General features: G+C 38.0%; 1 protein-coding gene across 1 annotated transcript in view; it reads right to left on the bottom strand.

The window, feature by feature from the left end:
* MSH2 (mutS homolog 2) overlaps positions 1–22,638 on the bottom strand; it is a 55,497-nt gene that overhangs the window by 6,852 nt on the left and 26,007 nt on the right. Inside the window, exons 7-14 of the mRNA XM_010577761.1 lie at positions 20,035–20,234; positions 14,768–14,877; positions 9,023–9,146; positions 7,818–7,968; positions 4,728–4,825; positions 2,590–2,835; positions 851–1,055; positions 210–457 (exon numbers count right to left, since the gene is read on the bottom strand). Of these exons, the coding sequence (XP_010576063.1) occupies positions 210–457; positions 851–1,055; positions 2,590–2,835; positions 4,728–4,825; positions 7,818–7,968; positions 9,023–9,146; positions 14,768–14,877; positions 20,035–20,234 (1,382 nt within the window). The remainder of the gene's footprint in view (positions 1–209; positions 458–850; positions 1,056–2,589; positions 2,836–4,727; positions 4,826–7,817; positions 7,969–9,022; positions 9,147–14,767; positions 14,878–20,034; positions 20,235–22,638) is intronic.

The raw sequence follows: 22,638 nt of genomic DNA, 5'->3' as shown, positions 1-22,638 counted from the left end.
TGAACAACATCACCAACTGTGTTCACACATGGACAGAGCTCCTGCCATACACTCACTCTCTCTGGACAGAGAAGAGCATGTCTATTATAAACCTAAGGCTGGAGTATGACACGAAATTCCACCTCCCCGCGCCCCCCCCTCCCCCCAAGAGTTCTTCCTCTATCAGGATGAAATAAAGCTTACCCTGTTCACCATTTACACAGTCTTACCTTCCTTGACACGATAAAGCATCGTCAGTGTGTCATCACTGGTCAGAGCAGTAACATGTAGGTTATTTACTGTTGGCACTTGGTCGGCAAGAGCTGTCAGTTCATGAAAATGTGTAGCAAACATACAGAAAGCACAGATTTTGCTAGCAATGTATTCTGAAATAGCCCATGCTAAGCCAAAACCATCATAGGTAGAAGTTCCTCTTCCCAGCTCATCGATGATTATCAGTGAGTTTTCAGATGCTGTCCTAAAAACACAGGAGCATTTTATAACATTTGAGAACAGCATGAACTCTGGATATCTGAGTACCACAAGTTATGTTATAGAGGCATAGCATTAAAGAGGCAAAAGACACTTCCTATTTACATAACAATATACAAATTAAGTGCACACACAGTGTCACACAGATCATTCCAAATTAGTTTCTTCACCCCGTTTAGACTTTGGCCTCCTGGTAGCAGCTCTGTATGACCATCGAAATAAACAGAAGGCTACTTCAGGAACTTATGAGCCTGCTAAAAAGGACTTGGAGATCCTCCACTGAGGTCCTACATAAAAGGAAATCTTAAATGCATCTTTCTTAGAGCACCTCCTTTCTCATCAACCCCAACCAACAAAATCAAATAAGCCCAGGACTTACCTAAGGATTGAAGCAGTTTCTAACATTTCAGCCATGAAAGTAGACACGCCTTTCAGCTGACTGTCTCCAGCTCCCACCCGAGCCAGGATACAATCCACAATGGTTATTTCTGCAGAGTCGCATGGTACAAAACACCCAATTTGGGCCATAAGAATAATCACCCCTGTCTGTCGAATGTAGGTTGATTTCCCCCCCATGTTAGGGCCTAAAGAAGAAATTTTGCAAATGAATTAAAAAACCATTATCATTTACAATTCAACAGCCCTTTTAAAGGAGAACAGGCTGTAATTTAAAACAAAGAACGTTTAAACTTACTACTCTCTTGCCAGGAAAGAGTAGCAGACTTGCCTAACAGGTGCAACAAGTAGCTCCACTACTAATAAAGCTTGCTTGTATGTCTTATTGAATGCTGCTTTTTCAAAAAAAAAAAAAAAAAAAAAAAGGCAGTTGGAGAGCATTAGGGGCCTTAATAAGTTTTGGGACTTTTCGGAAGTATAAGCAGTCATCTAAAACTCATGTCCATACCTAAAACTAATAAGCTTTAATTTAGAAGTCATCAGTACTGCTGCTTAAGAATGAAAATAATTTGCTTTCACCTCAAATAACAATTACGATTTGTCTGTAAAAATGAAATACCTTAGTTACAGACCGGGTACAAGCTGATGGGTGATTTAAAAATTACAATCTAAGGGGAGTCTGCATCAGCAAAATGAATAACTTACTTTTAATCGAAGTACAAATGAAATTAAAATTATTTTCCAGAAAACTGATCATTAAAACCAATTTTATGCTTTTGCTAACCAGAAAAACAAGGGTGTTACCATGCATTTATTCAGATTTTTAGTTTTTCCTTTTTGATTATGTTAGAAGTGTTCATTAATCATTCTCCAATTTCAGATCTTTGCTACTCAGAATGTATGTCAAGGACATCTGGATGGAAATTAAAATTCAATTAAATCTATAAACACTAAAATGTTTTCCTGTGTAGTAAAATTATCTTAATTACACCAGAGAATAGGGGAAAAAAGGGTACAGTCATTGAAACATGTTTTGCATTTAAAATTGACCTTAATACTAAGCAAAGAAAACATTAACAAAGAGGCTGCTTAAAGTCTTGCCTACAGAAGGTGCCTATGTGGCTACAATACAATTGATGCCTAGTGGAATTTTCAAAAATCACTTCAGCAGGTTCAGGTTCTCCAGTTCCTGAGGTTGCCTGGCTTATGGACTTAACAGTCACTAAGGCAAAGAATACATACATTAAGGAAGGACTAATTTCTTATTTCCTACTGTCCTAGCAGCCTCTCTCTTCTTCCCAAATAACTATATCTAAATTAGTGATCACCTTCTCCAAACAGTGCACTATAACTACAATCATAACAACTAATTCCATGACTATTAGTTTGGAAGATGAGAAATGCATCTGTATGTGCATAAACATAGAGAATATCCACTATCAAAGGAAACACTTCACAAGAACATTGTGGACGCTTTCTTTTTTTAATATAATAAACACCACCACCTTACAAATACCCTCCCTTCTTTTCCAGAGCTAAATCTTATCCCCCATACAGAAAGACGAATAACTTGCTAGGCGCTCACCCTTTGTTGATCAGAGAAATTGTTTTGACAGAGTTTTATTGGGTTGGTTGTTTGGTTTTTTAAAGACATCATTATTGGAAATACTTGAGACATTTTAAACGTAAATAACAAATGAAAAAGAGAACAGAAACATTTACCAGTAATAATGTGGAACATCTGCTTGCCCTTCTCAAATGTAACGTCATTGGGGATGAAGGCCACCTCATCTTGCACTTCAATGCAAGGATGCCTGGCACCTTTCAGCACAATCCTTCCTTGTCCCTTTTCCAGAATGACAGGACGGACATACGGCACTGGTGCTCCGTTTGACACATGAGCGAAACTGACAATTGCATCTAATTGAGCTATCACATCATTCATCGTCTGTATTGGTTCTGCATAACCTGTTTTTGGTTAGAGATACGTAAATTCAACACAGTTAGAAATTTTTTTGTTCTTGCTGAAAAGATATCTTAAAGCCTATATTGAGCCCATAAAATTAATTCACCTGCATTAAAAGTCAATTTTGTTCAAGATAGCCATCACCTTCTGTGAGAGTCTAAGATGTAATCCTTAAGTATCCATGCTCTGACTACAAAGGGAACTTCTTCAGACCAAGAAAAGGAAGAAGTGAGGCCATATTGATTGTTTTGCCTTAACACTAGACAATGAGAAACAGCTTATCTTGGTACAGGAAGGCCAATGCTCACAATGACAAGATGGCTGGAAATCCAGTAAGTTTCCTTCCTCTGTAATATGCTGCACTTTGATGCTCACGCAAGCAAAGACAATATAGACACAGCACTGACAATTCAGAGACAGCAACCATTTCTGTTTATGTGAATGATGGTATGGAGAGGTCTGTAAGATACAGTGCCTGTGATACCAGACAACAAGACTAGAGGGCCCAGCATCCCCAGTACCAGTTTTTAAGCTTTGGTATTCCTTTTTTTTCAGTGAAAGGGATGAGAGACAGGAGTCTACAGAGGTAAATCATCCAACACCTGCAAATGGGATGCATGTGTCAGAAGAGGTGAGCAGTGACCTGCAGAAAAAGTCCTACCTGTACAAAGTACATTTACCATTCTAACATCATCTCTTGAACTAGCTACGTATAGATCATTAAGAGGACTTTAAGTCACTTTCATTCAAGAATTACATACATAATCGAGTCTTTTTCATTAAATTGCCTCCACTTGGGGAATAAAAATGCTTTTTGAATACACATATACACTTGTAAGTCTATGACTGCACACCACAGAAGCTTTAAGCAGCAGCAACAGACGTTATTAAACTTACTAGGTATTTATAAATTACATATTGAAGCTAATCCTGTTATATAATACCCCACTAGCTTTCTACATAAATATACAAACCTTAGTATGCTACACAAAAAAAAAAATCACTTGAAAATTACCAAGATTAAAAAAAAAATCTAACAAGCTACTGATTTTGCAATATACTGGCAAATTCCTTATGACAACAGGTCAAAGCTTATGAATATTTCCACTGTAACTTAATACACACTCAAATATATTAATACATCAGCTTAAAAAGTGGTTTTTTTCATCTTTAATACATTTACCCTTAGCTTAATATTCATTAGTGTTTTCACTTTCCACTTCTCTCTTTCAAAGAACTAAGACTTGTTCTGCTGGAACTAGTGCCTTTGGGAGAGGCAATATTTACAGAATCCTCCAAGCCCAAATTCCCAGATGTCTCTTCTTCTTTTGGTGAAGGATAGTAAAGAATGCCCTGTAAGTAGGCAATCTTGGAGCAAAATATATGGAAATTAATTAGGAAAACAATAATTTTTTATTGTACCATATAAGCAATGGCTAACTTGATTTTATACTGCATACCAATGTTCTTTCTTCATCATCCTTCACAGACCTCAGGTCCCACTCCCTCAGTTCTCTATTGTTCTTTACCTCTTCTGCCTTCTACTTAATTCACCATTTGGGTGGAGATGTCCAGAGTCAGGTAGGTGGGTGGAGGACAGATGTGGCCTTTACGAGCATATTTGTGTTCATTTTATGGGATTAAAATTTGCGCACACCCCATGACTGCACATTTGTAGCAATGCCAGGAAAGGGTCTGACCATAGAAGACAATATATTTCAAACTTTCAAGAACTGTCTAAAAGTCAAACCTCATTTTTCACATTAATTCTTTTGGGAATGTTATGGTTCTTCCCTACAAAAGGACCTATAAAGTAACTGCAAGTACTCCCACCATTCCAGACTGTGATACACATCTGTTGATTGTGTCACAATCTGAACATTGACATATTCACCTGAAGCAATGTTAATGATTTCCTTGACAATTGCATCCTGAGCCTCTTCATACTCTTCTCTGTTCTTTATATATTCGTCATTGACGGAGCTCAGTTTGCTGTGAACAAAACCACAATATTTAGAAGCTGTGATGTTCTGTCTTCACTGCTACAATGCCAAACTTTTGGCCTCCTCTTCTAGGAGTCAATGGCAGTTGTCCCCACCTGTTTTAACAGCAAGGTTCAGCACAAGGGCCACAAAGCGACCCACAATTTATCCACACCAGGATATCAGTAAGATTAATCCCAAGTTGAAGATCACCCACAAGGGCCAAACCAGCAATTCTAGCATCTCTGAACACATCATTCTTAAAAATCTTTACAGTAGTTGTTTGTTACAGACATGCTATGTGACAAGGACTTGCTCTTAAAGCTGAATTTCTGGCCATTTTGCAATGAGATGTGGCACGTTACAGAACTGACAGAGGAGAATTGCTGCTAAGCAACTGTGTAATTAACCCAGAGTCCTACAACAGGTTTATCAGAGCTGAAGGCATTAACTTCTTTCATTTATTAAAAACCTCAGTGAACTACTGTCACTAAGAATAGGTTCTAGTTTTCAAAATAAGGTAAGCTGAAATCAATAGAGCATTTAAACAAGTGTTTATTCTTCTCAGGCTTGTCTCCGAACATGGAGGAGAGTCTGCAAGACTGAATATAAAACACACCCAAGTAGTGCACCCACACTATAAGCAAAAGTTAGCCTTGTGCTTCTAGTACCATCTACAGAAGCAACTATAACTTAAGTAGGCACAGAGAAGTCTGTTTTATTAGTGACCCATGGGCTTCTTCCTCATGGGAAATTAACAGATGACACAGTAGAAGTTCTAAGTACCATCTTCTCAGTTACAGAAAAGCCTAACTTCATCACTACATTTAGATTCATAACATATTTAGAACCAAAAAAAGCTGTTTTAAATTTCAGGGATGTTTTGAAAAAATATCCTCTGAGTAAATGTTAAAACAAAATGCAATTAAGGTTTACACTTTGTTCATTTAAGTAAACTGGTGCGAAATACACCAACATATTGGTTGGCGTGAACCAGTATGTTTGCCCTCCTTTTCAAAGCAAAGGATTTATTACTATGAAAGTGAGTGATTAACAGAAACAGTCACTATTAGTAATAGCACTGCCTTGAAACCAACCTTGCCCTGTAGGCAGGTGCTCCTCATACATGTCTATCAATCAAGATCTATCTCTCAATAAACTCATTTCTCTGATGCTAACTCCAGCAGGAACTGTTACACATAAAGTGATAGCAGCATGGTTTGTCTGAAACAGACTGTACGATGTATTAATCTGCTATTTTTACCCTTCCATATATAACACATGAAGGAGACTTAAAGAGTGGTTTTCTCCTGGACCTGCCACTGACAGACAAGGAAGAACTTGTCAGGAGGTTGAAGTCCAATTAGTGGCTGATTAGTAACAGCATTTCTTAGGGTTGATACTGGGGCTGATACTATTTATGCCTTGATTAACAACCTGAATGATGGGACTGAATGCACTCTCAAATGCAATCCCAGCAAGGCTGTGAATACCACCACGTTAAGGGGAGCTGTCAGTATGCTGGAGCACGGGGCTGCCATTCATTGGGATATCTGCAGACTAGAGAAATAGGTGGACAAGTATTTTAACACAGGCAAATGCAATGTCTTGCACCTGGGATGAAATAACTCCATGCAACAGTACAGACTGGGGTCCAAATGGCTGTAAAACAGCTATTCATAAAAGAGTTAGGGGACCCAGTGGACAAGAAGCTGAACACGACCCAGCAGTGTGACACTAAGGCAGAGAAGGCCAAGCCCATACTGGCTGCACTAGCAAGAGAATAGCCAGCGTGTCGAAAGAAGTAATTCTTCCCCTCTATTCAGTGCTTGTGAGACCACATCCGCAGTGCTGGCTCGCAGTTTTGTCTTCCCAGTCTAAGAGATGTATCAAACCTGGAGCAGATGGCCACCACAAAGATTGGCAGCTGGAGCACACGGCATACAAGGACAGGCCGAGAGAGATGCCTGCCCAGGCTGAGAGAAATCTGAAGTCAGCCTGGAAAGAGGCACCAGACTCTTCTTGGAGGTGCACAGCAAAAGAATGAGACACTAAAACCCCAAGCTTCTGCAAGGAAAATTCTCATTAGATCTGATTAGGAAAGCTGTCACAAAGAGTGGTTCAGCACTGGAACTTGTGCCCCACCAGGTTGTGAAGGATGCTTGGAAGATGGCACCTGGGCAAGGCCTTGAGCTACCTCACCTAACTTTGAGATAAGATCTAATTTCTAAGGTGGGTCTGCTTTCAGTGAGGGGTTAGACCAGTTACCCTCAAGAGATCACCTTCAACTTAAGTTATTACCTGCAACTTTCTACTTTGTTCTGTGTAATAATAATGAAGTACAGAGAGAGACATCTGATGATCGTGGTAGCCTTGCTCCTTCTAAAATGATCCAGAAGAGCTAAAAATTCAACAAGAAGTATAGACTTTTTGCTTGGCTGACCTGTGACAGAACTGCTGTCCAGACAAGGAGACACTGAAACAGCACCAATGCAATTAGCCTGAAGACTGAAATTTTTAAATAGCTTCATCTACAGAGCCACAGAATGGAAGTCCAATACTAGGACCAACAGAAATTACAGTGTGATTTGGAACAAAAAGAAGGTAATCACCAACAAAACTGCTGCATGTCATATTTGGTAATAAACATAAATAGCTCTTTTCCCATTGCAGCTTATGAAAGTGTCTGTATAAACACTCACAGTAAATGCAATTATGCTGCTAGCTGCAGCTAAAACAGAGAAATTAGCCCAAGTCAAAGGACCCAAAACAGCTAACAGTTGGCAAAGCAAAAGGGGGAACACAGCCTTTAACAGAAACCGTATGACTACTCCTCCCTCATGCCAGTCTTGCTCAGTATCTCAATCTGTGAGCCAATTAAAAAGGTGAAAATTCAGCCATTCAAGTTGTAGGGAAACCAGTTTATCAACACAATTATAAAGAAAGGAACATTTTTGTCTCTTTCACAACAGGCTTGAAAAACTACAAAGATGATCTTATACCTGTTAGTAAATTTCACACCATTCTTCTGTGTATCAACTATTCCATATTTTGAATTGTTACGGAGAACTTTTTCCTCCTTGCAAGTTATTCGAAAGTGATGTCCAAACTGTGAATTTGTCTCCAGTTTGATACTTTTGCCAGCTTCCAAACCTTTTAGATTAAAAGAAAGAAGAAAACAAATGTATTATCAAAAATCCTGCAGCCTGTGCTATTCCTGCTCATTAATCCCCAGTTTGTATGATGTAGCCTCTCTTACATACACTATTAAATACACTTGCTTTGGTTCTGTATGGGTATGAGAAATACCCAGACCTAACAGAATTTTACTGATTCATTCTCTGCTCTTACTTTGATATGCTCTCAAACTGCATATTCGAATCAGGCTCATGATTATAGTACTGCTACATATTCTCCAGAAATGTGAAAAATTTTCATAGCACACTGCAAGGACATTCTATATTGCTGCTGTAAGCACAGCACCTGCAGCCTTATGATCCTTTTACTAACACATACTTTTGATGGTGAGATTGCTCATTCCATCCCTACACAATCTTGTCTTTCCTTCTTTTCATCCAGGTATCTTGTTTACGCTTAAAAAAAAAAAAATCAAGATTAAAAAATATGCAAGCCCTTAAAGGTGTAACCTAAAATAACTATGTTGTGGTTTTCCTTGCCATATTTTAATTAAAAAATGGTTGGGTTTTTTTAAGTTGCTCTTTGAATGCCTGATTCATCAGCTGCACATGGAATTTTTTGCATAAGAGAATAAATTCTTTAAATGTCTCATTTGCTTACACATTACATTTTGCAAAGAACTTCAAAAGAAAACTAGCATGTCCTGAATGGACACTTAAGACAATGCACGAGGCGGGGGGAGGGGGGGGGAGTTTCAGTGCATGTCCTCAAAGGATGTAAAATAGAACTAGGCTTTGCCAAGAGTTTGATGAGCTGCAGTTCTACAAAATGAATTCTGCAGTATCTTGCAACCTACGTGATAATTTCTGAAATAATCTGGAATGGCATACTTACAAAAAAAAAAAAGGCCACTCAGTTTTCAACAGATTGTACTGTGACAACTAAAGTCACCCCAAACTAATAATAAAATAATACAAACATCCCTTAAGTCCTCTATACCAGTTTTCATCACTTCATCTCAAAACATTTTACAAAGGAGGTAAGAATCAAAGGCAGCTTCATACCCTACCTAGTTCTTTGGCTGCACTCTTTAAAAAGGACTGCATTTTTTCTTCCAGTTCATTCATCTTTTCTCTTAATTCTGTCAAATTAGGGTCAAAAGAAGCCTTGACAAGAAATTCATGATTCTCCACCTAGGGAAAAATAACAAGAAAAAATTCATATGAACATAGGCAGTAAAAAAAAAAATTAAAAAATCACCTCCCTGATCATACATGGTAAAACGGATTTACTTAATCATTTATTAAATTTATTTTTATATATATAATTTTGCAATGCAATGCTCTTTGTGATAATTGGTATCCGATTCAACTACAAAACAAATACATCTCAAACACTTGTTTTCTCAAGTAATATACTTTATACAAGCAAAATATACCAATTTAAAAGACTCCTTTACTTTGAAATGGAGTTGTCTGCACATTTATTTGCACACAAATAACTGAGCAGTAGGCAGGAAAAAAAGGGAAGTCAGAGGAAATGCAATTGTTATGTACATAATCTGTATGCTAGCCTGGACTTATGCAGCTAATCAAGACAGAGTGTAGAAGGATGGGGCATTTCAAAACAAGAAGTCTTTGGAAAGTTTCTGAAACTGTTATTCTTGCTTAAAACACACTCAAGAGGTTACAGAAGGAGCCTACATAATATCACCAAAAATCCTACCCAATTTCAACAGTTATTTTGAGTTGAAAAGCATACACATTTCCTTCCAAGCTAAATATTTTCAAAGTCACAGATGAAGTAAATTGTATTCATCTTTTTTCCTCTCTCTTCCCCATGCTTCCACTGCCAGGTGTGTGTTTCTGATGACCTTACAAGCCTCAAGTTTAATTCGCAAGCACAGCTTATAACTAAAAATTTATTTGCTAAATAAAAGAAACTCAATTTTTAATACACAAACTTTTACAATCAACAAAATATTAGCACTGTTGTCCAACATGGAAACTAAGCATTGCCTTTCATGTTAGTAATGTATTTAATCTAATTAAATTAAAAAAAAAAAACCAACCAAACCAACACTTTCATGAAGCTTCCCCTAGCTGCGAATTATCTGCAAAGTTGTACACAAAGCAGCTGCAAATACCTTGCAAAACACACCAAAAAAAGATGGTGGTTTACATACAGTTTCACTTTTACCCACAAGTATATGTTAGCAAGAGGAGGAAGAAGAAAAAAGGGAGGTTCAGAGTTCATTTACTCCTTCCCAGACAATAAAAGTATCACTTCAGAAAGCACTGAGCAACAGGAACTGTTAAGTACAAGAACCACCACATACATCTTGTCCTACTAAGCACAAGGAGCACTTAGAATCTGCAGTGCAAAATAATTGTAAAAGCATTAGACTCAAGACTCCCAGGTTTTGCAGCAACTTGGAACAAAGACCTGGGAATGCAATCTGGAGATGAAAGCTACAGGAATAGGGGAACAAGTAAATTATCATATGAAGAAACCACATAGCATACTGTATATTCAAAGGATTGCTGCTTTATTTTGAGAATGATCTTCTCCCAACAGATAATTTGATCTTCCACAGAAGCTGCATCATGGAAAACTGAACTGTTAATGCTTATTTTCTCTGCGCAATTACCAGCACTGCAAGGCATTACACTCAGCCTGCCGTTTTGGTTCCAGTTGCGTTGTGTGCAAACACATTGCAGTTGCAAAGTTCTCCAGTTGCTTAACTAGAGATGTGGACTCCACACAAAATAATGGATTACGAGATTTGACAGGACCATCTTGAAAGCTGGAGATGTTAAGAAAGGGGTACGAACAAATTCATTCCCTGCTACATCTCTATTGATAGGCCTGCTCCTCCCATTGCCTTAATAATTCCGCTAAAAGAACAGCAATGAACGTTTATGACAGAGCATACGGCAGAAAAGACCATTCCTGGTTTTGTAGGGCAGATCCTGGATCTGAAACAGCAACTGCAAAGGCTGGGATACAAACGCCACGCGTGCCAGCCCTTGTCAGGACTGGCTTCATGAGACGACCAAGACTGACAGTCAAGTGATAAGTAATTTTGTTTCACAGCTTCAAAGAATTATTTGAAGCCTGGAATAAACTGCAGAAATCCCATAACCTCAGGAGAAGGAAGGTAACATTCCCAAGGACCCATAACACGCCAGCAGCCCCAGCAGAGCACCCAGTCTGGCTCTCGGTTCTGTCCTTTACCCAGGCTGCCATGTCAGAGAGGCTGACTGGAACCGAAGCCATGCCCTGCACTTCCATCCTTCAGGGCCTCCTCGCTACAGGCAAGCTTTCATTTCACTGCAAGCAAAGATCCCTATGTGGCTACATCTTATAGTGTGCAAAAAAGCTAGGTTACTGCCTCACCCACCGCTCAGTCTGGCGGTCACGGGGACAGAGTTAGTTTTCATGTGCTTGTGGCTAATTCCATTACGGCTCCAACAGACCCGTGGTGACAAATGAACCCAGAGGCTGCTAGTGTGCAAGAAATAAACCCTAAGCTGCTGTGAGGTTTTGGGACAGAAGCATTGAAGTAGAACTGCTTCAGCTTCCATTTACATTAATGGTTCGGGTTAGGGACTGTAGCAGTTCAAGAACTGATTCGCAGCAAACTAGGCACTCCAGCCCCAGGGTTAATTGCCTGGTGGCTCTTCCAGGTGTAGATATCAAGTCTTTAGGACAGCTAGCAGCCTATATCCCATTACGTCAGCCTGAAAATCTGAATTTAAAAATGTGTAAGATCCAGGTTTGAAGACAGCTTCTAATATGTTGCATTACCCACCCCAGCTATTATAGGGCAGCTCCTTCCTCGTTCAGGCCTCATGAAGTAATACTTAGCAGGTGACAAACAAAACTGCTCCATCTGACCGCTCTCTCCAAGTGAAAGCCAAGTGTGATCAAGTGAATAGAGAACAATTTTAAATTAAATTAAAAGTTCAGCTAAACTGCTAAGGAAGTAAAATGATTATGGTTTACTAAAAATATTAAAAACTTGTGCTACTAATTAATATATAAAAACACCAGGCACCCACAACTATATTACCCTCTAACGTTCTTCTCAAGCTGTGCTCCTCCTACAGAAGTATCTCAGATATAATTAGGTAAGTCACTTAAAGCAAACTTTTGCTTTTTCTCCTCCACAGCCCTCAGTGTGAACATGGCCAACAATCTGGCAAGACAAGCATTAACAGGAATGTGGTATTTGAGTTCTTGGTGCTTTGTACCTAATGAATCTACCATCAGCTATAGTCCACTAAGGCTACACCTCACCAGAAAAATTGAAGGAAATACCACCGAACCCAACTCACTTCCCTCTCATCTCCCCCAAAAAGAATGAAAATACTCATCATTATTGTGATATTTCACTGATATATTGATCACTGAAATGCACTTAAGTCTAAATTACAACTCAGTACTGCATTAAATACAAATGTTAAATTTGCTTCAGAGATTAAGGAATGCAACAGACACGTGCAACAGATTGGTCTGAACACTCTTGCTACTACTTTCACTCTATATATAACCTCACTCTACATATAACCTTTTACTGGCAAGAGTCATGCAAAGGGTTATAACAAAAGCAAATCCCTTAATGCAATATGGATAAGCAGCAGCTAGACATTCCCTTTTTTTCTGCTAAACACTGCATTTTTTTTAGTGTAAGTTTTTGCTCAGAGCTACTCTGAAATGAATGTTCAAAGTACAAAATTTAATGTGGTAAGCAGCAGACTAACATCACAGCATTGACAACACTTTCATACCTGCATATGTTTACTTACATGAAATGAGACCCAAGTGAGTCACACTTCCAAGCGGTGCTCAAATGAATGAGGTGACAGCAAACAATTTGCAGACTCTGGGACTATGGTAAGCTAACTAGCTAATCTGAAAAACAAGTCCTTCTGTAACGGGCTGTGCTCTTAATACTCAAACCAAAATACTATATACCGATAGCGCTAACAAACTTTGAAGTTGCCCTGACTTGAGGAGGAGGTTGGAGTAAGACGGTTTTTCAAAGGCCCCTTATGATTCTGTGGAATGGAAGTGACAGTTTCTCAACTTTTATTACAGCTAGGTAAATGAATAACCACATCCCACGCTTTTTGAACTTGGATGTTTCTCTTTACATTAGAATACATTATTGACATAATTTAGTTGCTACGACAACCTGTCCTTCAATCACACTCAGAATAGAGCTAGGTATTTTGTTTGAACTCCCTAAAAACCTAAGAGAAATTTCAAGTCAAAGTTCAAGTTTTAACATTCATACGGACAAGGCTTATTCTTGTGGTAAAACCAGCGTCGGCTTATCTATAGCCATTTTCCAGTATCTTGAAGGAGAAAAAAAACAAATCCAACACACTAGATTCTATGAGACTTGATTAAAAATAACTGACTTGTTATTCTGTTTGGAAGGACAACAAAACATTTTTGAAGTAGAAGCTGAAACAAATTTGAAGAGCTGGACTATGAAGGGCCAAGGCTTAGAACAGCTGTTAGTTTTAAAGAAAACAGAGTCCCAGGGCATACAAACTGCATCAACAGATGGTCTGTAACTAGTATAAAGCTATAAATTTCTTCATTAGCATATATCACAAATTACAGCAACATGTCAATCCTTAAACTGTAAAACGCAGTTGATTAATGCATACACAATACAAAGAGACAAAACGCGGTGCTTCTGCCTTTGGAGAAAAATATGCATGTTCAAAATTTTAAAGCCACCGCAGTTTTCAAAAGTTCAACACCTTGCCCTTACTACCATGCCTAGCACATGGTTAGGTAGATCTCGTATTTCTACAGTCAGCTGAGATTGACAGTTATGACAATCCTAAAAGCTTCCCAAGTTTTCCAAAATGACTGAAACATCTTATTGAGAAAGGAACATTAAATATGTTTCTAACCAAGCATGTACATGTCAAAATGTGTCTCACCAATTCTCTAACAAATATAATGGGAAAAAATTATGTACAAAACTCACTTAAAACCTTGGCATTGTTTCACCCAGTTAAGCAATGGTTCATGTTTTTGCCTGTGTCCTAAGCGTTCAATGTTAAACAATGACAAATCGGTCATTTATGCTCATCCCGTCTCCTTTCCACTACAGGTTTAAGGAACAGGAATGTTCCTTCCAGCTTTCTTTGGCCAATTTTTCCTCTGAAAAGAATGCCGGTTTTCTCTTGCAAGCATAGTCCTATCATCAGTAATATTTTATAAGCAAGTGTAGATGCAAGGCTAAGACAATTGTAGTAGCTTTCTCTCTAGTGAGAAATAACTTTACACTGGAAAGTAAAGTCAGTCTTTATACCCAAGTCAATCATTTTTCAGAGGCAAACTGTTAGTTATGAAGACTTAATCCCACCAAACAGAACCAAGTCTAATGAACTTTATAGAAGCAGAGAAATATGTAATAAACATATTCTGGCTACATTCTAGATTGGAGATATATCACAGTAACTGAAAACATGAACAAGCAGAAAAGTGACAGAATAACTTTCCCACTTTTAATACTGATGATGTTTTTAAAAAATAGTTTCAGGTCCACAGCACCCATGTACCTAAAGCGTTTTTTCATTGGCTAGATAATTTCAGACAGTGGGTGAATATCCTCTTGATATCGAAATGCTATACTAATAACAGCCTTCACATATTCCACAGCTAAACTATCACTAACTACTTAATATAGATGATCAATTAAATTTAGTGAGTGTAGAGCAGATTGCAAAGTTCAGCAAGAAACTTTAATTGCTAAGTAAACCCCCTCCCACACACCAGCCCATACCTTATCCATGTCCAATGTTGTTTCTATCATCTCCAGAAACTTTGAGAAGTCAGAGTAGATATCATTAAGAGGTGTTATAAACACTGCCAACAACAACATCTGGTGAGCTCCTGTTAAGAACAAACAAGAAAAATTATCATTCACAAAACCCCACAACTTTACCAGAATTCACTTATCCAAGATAAACAGCACAACTATACAGCTGGTTAATTTTTATTAAGATTGGTTATGACTATTTCACTGACACACACATAGTTTTTTCTAAAATTGGCATTATTCAATTTATATTCTGATTAAGCTTGTACCTATTCCGTCATCTTTGTTCATATCTGGTGATATTAATTCCCTTCTACTATGAGTAAAACTACAGACAAACAACAGTTTGAAAGCAAACCTGCTGTCTGTACATTACCTATTCTCGCTCGTAAAAAGTTGAAATGGCTTTAGCAAAAAGTGTATTCTACAGCAACCAATTTTAAAGATATGAAGTGTATCAACATCCACACTGAGAGTTTTTAATTTTTCTTAATTCAAAATTACCAAAAATTGGGAACATTTAGTAGGATGAACATAATAGAAATTGAGGTGTATGGTTTTTGGTTTTGTTTTCCTTAAGAAAAGACCATCTACTTTAACCAGATCTTTATAGTCACTCATCTTTCCACTAAACAGGAAGTCACCAAAATTAAATTAGTCTTTTCCAACTTATTTTGTTAGCACAGATAATCTGTAGCACCAAGTGTAACTGCATAGCACACATATTGGTTGGCAGTCCACAGAACACTGTAAGCATTGAACGCAAAATGCAGTTCATGGTTAACTTAGCATGCACGGATATTGCCAATTCTGTGAACGAAGTATTTTCTTCAGGCCTACAAATAAGCACCTATCCAGCAGCCAGCTGTGAAAATGCTCTGTCAGCAAATGAATGTTTACATCTTTGCAGCCACTTCAATATACAACTTAATCACAGAAAGATTAGCATTATTGACTATATGATTTACACAAAAAGCTACAAAAAAAATCCAATGCTATGAGCTTATAGTCATTGGATTATGTACAGAATTACAATATTTGCCTCTGATGTTTACAGGCAAGGCTTTGCACGAACAGAGAAACACAGAATTAAGCTCTGGCTATTCCAGAGCCTCCCAATCTCTTACCAGACTAGGGAAAAAGTCCTAATCTTTCCTAGGAAACATTTTCGTACAAACTTATAGAAGTCACAGAGTGAGGACGTGATTACCCAAGGAAATCTCTCTTTTCTCTCAGCACCATAACTCAAGCAGAAAGAAAAAGTTCCGTTTGTTTCCTTTTCCTCCTGTGCCTTTTTAGTTCCCCACTCCCCCAAGCTTTCAAAGTTAAAGCTCTTAACTGATTACTACCTATTAATAGAGAAAAAAAATTACATGTTGTTGAGAGATTATTGAACTTGTCAAAATGGAGTCATCTGCTGTCTAAAAATCTTCAAAATTAAGAGAGATCTGAAATAAAGTACAGCTTGCTTTTTATTCTGTATCTCTTGCTTGCTCTTTCCCCTCCTGTAAGAAGACAGATCTAAACCAACCTAGAAAATAAAAGGAGGTAGTAAAGAATGCAGAGTCTGAAGAGCAGAAAAGAAGAGGACTTCTTCAGAGTGGACTTAGCAGTTCCCAGTGCACCAGGTGGCAGAGTGCATGGCACACACAAAGAAATGATCTTCAGTATTCTTGAATTAATGAAAAATGATTGTGTTTGAACTTAAAGTAGCAATTAGAATTTATTTTCTTGAAACGGCTAAGTAGGAAAGTTTCATGATACCATTTCATTATTTAAGTTTGAAGAGTACATCTTCAGACACCATAGGAAGATGCCACATTCAAAAATTAGAAAATACTGATTTATTAAGTAAATAAAATACTAATGTATTTACATATATTTATGATATGGTTCAAACTGATATATTGCAAAATTGATTTACACTTGCAATCCACCTTCATATTCAGTATCCAATGCTTGAAAAAAGTAAAATAGTGAAGTCAGTGAATACTGAGGATTTATAGAAGTGCTATGTGTATGCTTTTCTTAAAAGCATAACGCTTGGCCTTAAAAGAATATGAACAAGAAACACCATTGAAAAATTCTAAATTAGACTCCAACTTGTCTTGTACCTGCATTCAGAAACTCATATAAAAGATGCAGGGTAAAAACAACCACTTTTGCACCTACTCAACATTATTAGCATGTAAGCTAAACGTTGAGAGAAAGAATAATAGATCTATGTACCGTCAAAAGCAGAGCTGCATATTGATCACAAAGCCTATCTGCTCCCAGGTACAATTTTTAATTTAAACCATAATTTACTTACTGAAGCACAGATAAGTGTTTATTACATGCATTAAAGACTTTACTATTAATATGGTTTAAAACTTTGTATAGAAATTAAAATCAAGCACTAATCTTCAAACTTGAAACCTTTATACAGTTACAGAAGTATGAAAACTGACACTATTCTATCAAGGACACTATATGTTTTCACAGACAAATCTCTATGACTAAGTGCACTTAAACCAGCCATTTTGATATTACAAAAGGTCTTAGAAAAAATGATGAGGAAAGAACAAGGAGCAAAACAGAAATTGGGATAAAATATAGTATGAGTTTATTAGAGGCAGATGATACCTGTATAGTGCAACATCTGTCTGAAATAACTGAATGCCTAAGACAAAGGGAAATCTGTAGACCTAATCTGGGCTCTTCTAAAGCATTCAATACAGTGTCACTTGGGATGCTAAGATGCAAGATTCATGATTAATACAAAGATCAGAAGGCAGATAAAGAGGACATCACCGACTTGCAAGAGATGAATGAGCTGGAAGGACATCAGCAATACAGTTCCTTCAGGGCTCATACGAGCATTTATCTTTTTAAAATGTGTGAATTAATAATATTAACGCACAAAAGAAGACTGTTTATAAAATTCACTAAAATATACAAAGTGGAAGATATCAGTAGATGAAATTGGAACAAAATAAATCAGGAACATAACTAACTGACCTTGAAAACTGGGCTAATAGAAACAAAGTAAAATTTAGCAGCAAGCAAGATGACGCATTGATAGATAAACGAATTTCCACTATGAGTAGAGGAATAATCAGCTGGAAGTGACAAAGGATGGGCAACAGCTAAGTTCAATCACAACATGGTTATAACACACCAGTGCAACAGTCATGGAAAGAACTGTGATGGAACACGCAGTAAGAGGCGTTTCCAAAAGCAGTAAGGGGGTATTCCAGCCACTGTATACAATATGGTAAAAATACACCTGGAACCCAGCACACAATTCCGGTATCCTGCATATTTACATGCTTAAACTAGAATGTCAGTCTGAGATGGAAAGGAAGACGCTTCAGCAGCTTCTTGAAGACAGACATCTTGTAAGTACCTAGATTTTATGCCCCAGCAATTTGAGTAATGAACAACTGGTCCCTTTTGCCAGCAACAGCAAAATGATTTGATGACTCAGAGTCCTTTCCCATCTTATGCAGGCTTCTTATGTCTAAAAAAATAAAAAAGTCATCTTCACTCATTACCCCCCTCCTCAGCTTTCATCATCCATAAAAACAAGCATCTCAAAAAAGCAATGCTTCATACTGAAAGGCAATCACTGCTGATCACTTCATGCTCTATCTCCTCATAACCATTCACAAGAAAAGAAAGTTCTGAAACTGGCAGATACTCAGAATTGTCAAAAATCTTTCTTTTAAACCATCAAGAGATGGAAAGTCAGATTTTGTACAGTCTTAAACAGGAAAATTATCAGATCCAGTCTGAATCAGTCACATACATTCAAAATTACCAACCATTCTTGTACTTTAAACAAGTGCGTACAAGTACAAAGAAAAATAAAAATAACGCATTTCACCTATTGTAAATTATCTTAGATATACCGCTGATGTATGCCCTACTAAGGCCGAATGATTCAAGTGTAAAACAGCAAGAACCTTTTTCAGTCTATTAATTTTTCCATATGGTGAGCTTAGCAGTTTGCCTTGCACAGCTTGCTCCTCAAAACTTCTAAAAATGGAATTGTTTTCCTACCCCAATGTTATGACAGAGAAACTCTGTTGAGCCAAATGACAACTAATAGAAAAAGAAGTAAAGGCAGGAAGCAAGCAGTTTGAACTAATACATCAGTTTAAGATGGAAATCCAAGAGCTCCATGCCAAGGCAAAAACAAGCAGAGTCTTTGGAAAAGCCAAAGGGACATGACTGAGGCACCTAAAGCGTGGCGTAGCTCTTTTTTAAAAAAAAAAAAAAAAAAATTTATCTGTCAGTTCCTTCCCAGTTTTAAATCTTAACTGCTTTTGGAAATAACACAGCCAGCAACCAAAAATTAATTTAAGATTAATATTTTAGAAGGTAAGTCTCATTACTTGAAGTCATAAAACTATATTACAGAAAAGTGTAAGATACTGGGTAATGTTACTGTCTACTCAAATACAGGATAGATATTTTTGTAACCATACCATTTTAAAAAATATTTGTCTTTAAGGCTTTGGTGCTTGCTTTATGCAAAGAGATTTTCAAACAAATTAATGGGCTTCTACAAAAATATGCTATCGGACAGGCTAGGATTGCTATTGCTGTATTGTATCACCCCCCTGTTACACTGACACTGTCTTACTCTGCGTTTTCTTGGTAACACATAGAAAAGGAAAAGAAATAGCAACCTTTGTATTTTCTAGACTTGCTTGTCATAGCATTGAAGCTTCATGCTAAAGAAGATCAGAAGAAATCCTGCCATGTTACTCTTATTAAATACTGGAGCATTATGATTTGAGGCGGGGGGGGGGCCATTCAAATTACACCGATAATGCTTAAACTGGTTTTTTTTGTGTTTAATTACAACCCAAAGTGCAAAGTGTCTTCAAAAGGAACACAACAATATTGCATGAATGGTATCTTGTAAGGTCATAATACACATGCAATTGGTCAAGAATTCTTAGAGACAAGTCGATGTCAAAGATTACCAGACCATCACCCAACAGTTCAAGTATTTCAGCTACACACTAATTGGAACACTTTTTCATGTAAAGATTTGGCTATGTTTAAGTATCTGATTGGCATTTCAGAATTTCAGTTCATTTCAAATTCAAATGTCTTTAAGCTTTAGCCTCCTGCAACAAAAGTACACAGGAAAAAAGTAATCTTTGGAAATCTACACACTATCTCTTTGTATCATCTGTGTATTATAAGACATTGAAAATAGACAGGGGTAGTGTTACCTTCATGTTTTTCTAGTGCTTCTACAACACTAGGCAGTTGATTAATAGCCTGATACATTCGGTAACAGTCCTGTAAGTTTGCTGCTTGTCTCTGAAATTTCTTTGCCAGACGGTTAAGATCTGGGAAGCGACGTAAGAGATCTTCTTGAAGGCACTGACGTAGTTCTGGATCCACCACAAAAGCTTCAACCAAATTCAACCTAAGTAAGAAGTTTGTAACAATGATTAGCATGGCATGGTCTATAATTCCTTTATTTCACTAATTAGAATGAAAACATTTATCTGGCAGTTTCTATCTATCCTTTCTCTATGGCTGTATCCATTGGCCAACTTTCCTGACAGAAGAACAAATGAAACTAGGGCAACACATGAACTGAAAAAGCAAGGATATTTAGCCTATGTCATGCTTCTGTAGTTTTTAACAGTTGGGGTATCTAATGAACAGCATTGGAGTGAAACTGTTTCAAGCACAAATGCCAACATCTGTTCTGTAGGTATGTCGAAGCTCAGAATCTACTTTGAGATTAATCCTTTCCCTGCGCCATAAAAAAAGCATCCAGTAGGCTACAAAAGAACAGGTATTAAGTAGGAAAAACGCACACTGTAGGAAAAAACCCCCACTCTTGGTAGAGTTCAGTTGCCTGTGGTCAAGGCCAACATCGACACTGTGCAGCTGTGCAACCCTGGATCACAGAATGAGAATCCTTGAGGTTGGAAGGCACTCCAGACATCAACCACTTCAACCCCTTTGCTCAAAGTCGGGTCAGCTAGAGCCAGCTACCCAGGATTGTGTCATGTTTTGGGTATCTGCAAGGATGGCCCCAGTATTAATCCCTGGGATACACCACTAATGACTGGCTTCCAGCTGGACTTCATGCCCCCATCACAATCCTTTGAGCCTGGCAGTTCAGCTAGTTTTCAGTCCACTACAGTCTACTCATCTAGTCTATACTTCATCAGACACAATAGGAAACAGTGACAAAAGCCTGCTGAAGTCAAGATGAACAATATTCACTGCTCTCCCCTTATCCAACAACCTAGTCAATTTGTTGTAGAAGGCTGTCAGGTTGGTCAGGCATGATTTCCCTTCATAAATCCATGCCAACTACTTCCAGTCACCACCCTGCCCTTAATACATTTAGCAATGCTTTACAGGATTATTTGCTTAATCACCTTCCCAAGGATGAAGATGAGGCTGACCAAGCTGTAATTCCCTGGATAGTCCTCTTTTCCCTTTTTGAGGATTGGAAGAAAGTAAATGTCACTCCTATCTTTAGAAGCCTTCTCCAACTATCATGACCTTTCTGAGAAAACCAAGACTGGTCCCACAATGACTTTGACCAGCTACCTCAGCACTTGTGGGCGTATTCCTTGGGTCCCATGGAGTTGCATGTGTCCAATTTGTTTAAATGTTTGCTAACCTGATCCGCCTCTAATAAGGTTGTGTCTACTTTGCTCCAGGCTTTTCCACTGGTTTCAGATACTCGGGATTCCTGAAGGCAAATCTTCCCAGTGAAGACCATTGTGAAGAGCTGTGTAATAAAGAGGTGTGAGAAACCTTGTCTGGGGCCTCCTCGCCTTCACTCAAAAGCTGCATTCAAGCTAAGGCACTTGTCCTTGGTTCTCACCTGAGCTATACTGCAGCCGTGCCTGTGCCTGGCCATGCACCCCACTGATCCAGACTGTGACCCATTGACTTGACTTCTTTGCTTCACCCCAGATCATCACTATAGACTTGCCTGCAGACCCAGACTGCTGGCTGAACCTGGTTACTGTCATCAGATACACCATTTGCCTCCTGCAGGTATTGGGGGACTGTGTCCTTATCAATCAGGGTACTGTCTCTACGTACCTTGTTGTCACCATTGACTCGCAGCTTGCCTTCCCTTCAGCCTCACCTTGCTGCTGCTCCCTAACATTCTGGTTTGGTTTTTTTGGTTTGTTTTTTTTTTTTTTTTTAATAGTGAAATAAATATTCTTTAAGTGCTGAAAGTAAGCATAAATCTCGATGAGAAGTGATGGAGCATTAAATTATATTTTCCCCACCAGAATGTAAGTGAACTTTCATACATTTCTTGCTTTCTTTTTTGCATCAGTTAACATTGCCATCTTTCCATATTTTGCATTACTTTGCATTCGCAGTTAAACAAAGAAGTCAGATATTGTTCATTTTGGAATGCCAGAGAGGTCAGTGTTCTTTGGTCATACTAGGACTACGAAGGAAGAACTCTGCCCCCTTCAGAGATCTCCACATGTTATATGCTGTTGTTCATTTCTGGTTAATCACATTAACATGCTATCTATCAATATTTTGGCGTCAGCAGGAAAGTTAACTTCATTTAGAGACACGCAAGCAGAGAAGGGACAGCTTTCACCACATTATTTCTACTGTTTTGCTTACTGGCAGAAAAATGCATCAGTTTCAATAACAGGAACATTTGCATTTGCAAACTGCATTGGAAATGACAAAATTTTTTTTGTCATTTTGAAAGCAGTAATCTCTACATTACACCATGTAGCATTCTGCAGAGAGCACTAGACACTGGAAACAGTACACAGGGGTTTGTATGGTACACTGCCTCAGTTAAGTAGTAAAGACAGTCC

This window comes from Haliaeetus leucocephalus, unplaced genomic scaffold, assembly GCF_000737465.1.
Source record: "Haliaeetus leucocephalus isolate CR32 unplaced genomic scaffold, Haliaeetus_leucocephalus-4.0 Scaffold577, whole genome shotgun sequence".
NCBI classification, from domain to species: Eukaryota; Metazoa; Chordata; class Aves; order Accipitriformes; family Accipitridae; genus Haliaeetus; species Haliaeetus leucocephalus.
This window is presented reverse-complemented; position numbering and strand designations above follow the sequence as displayed.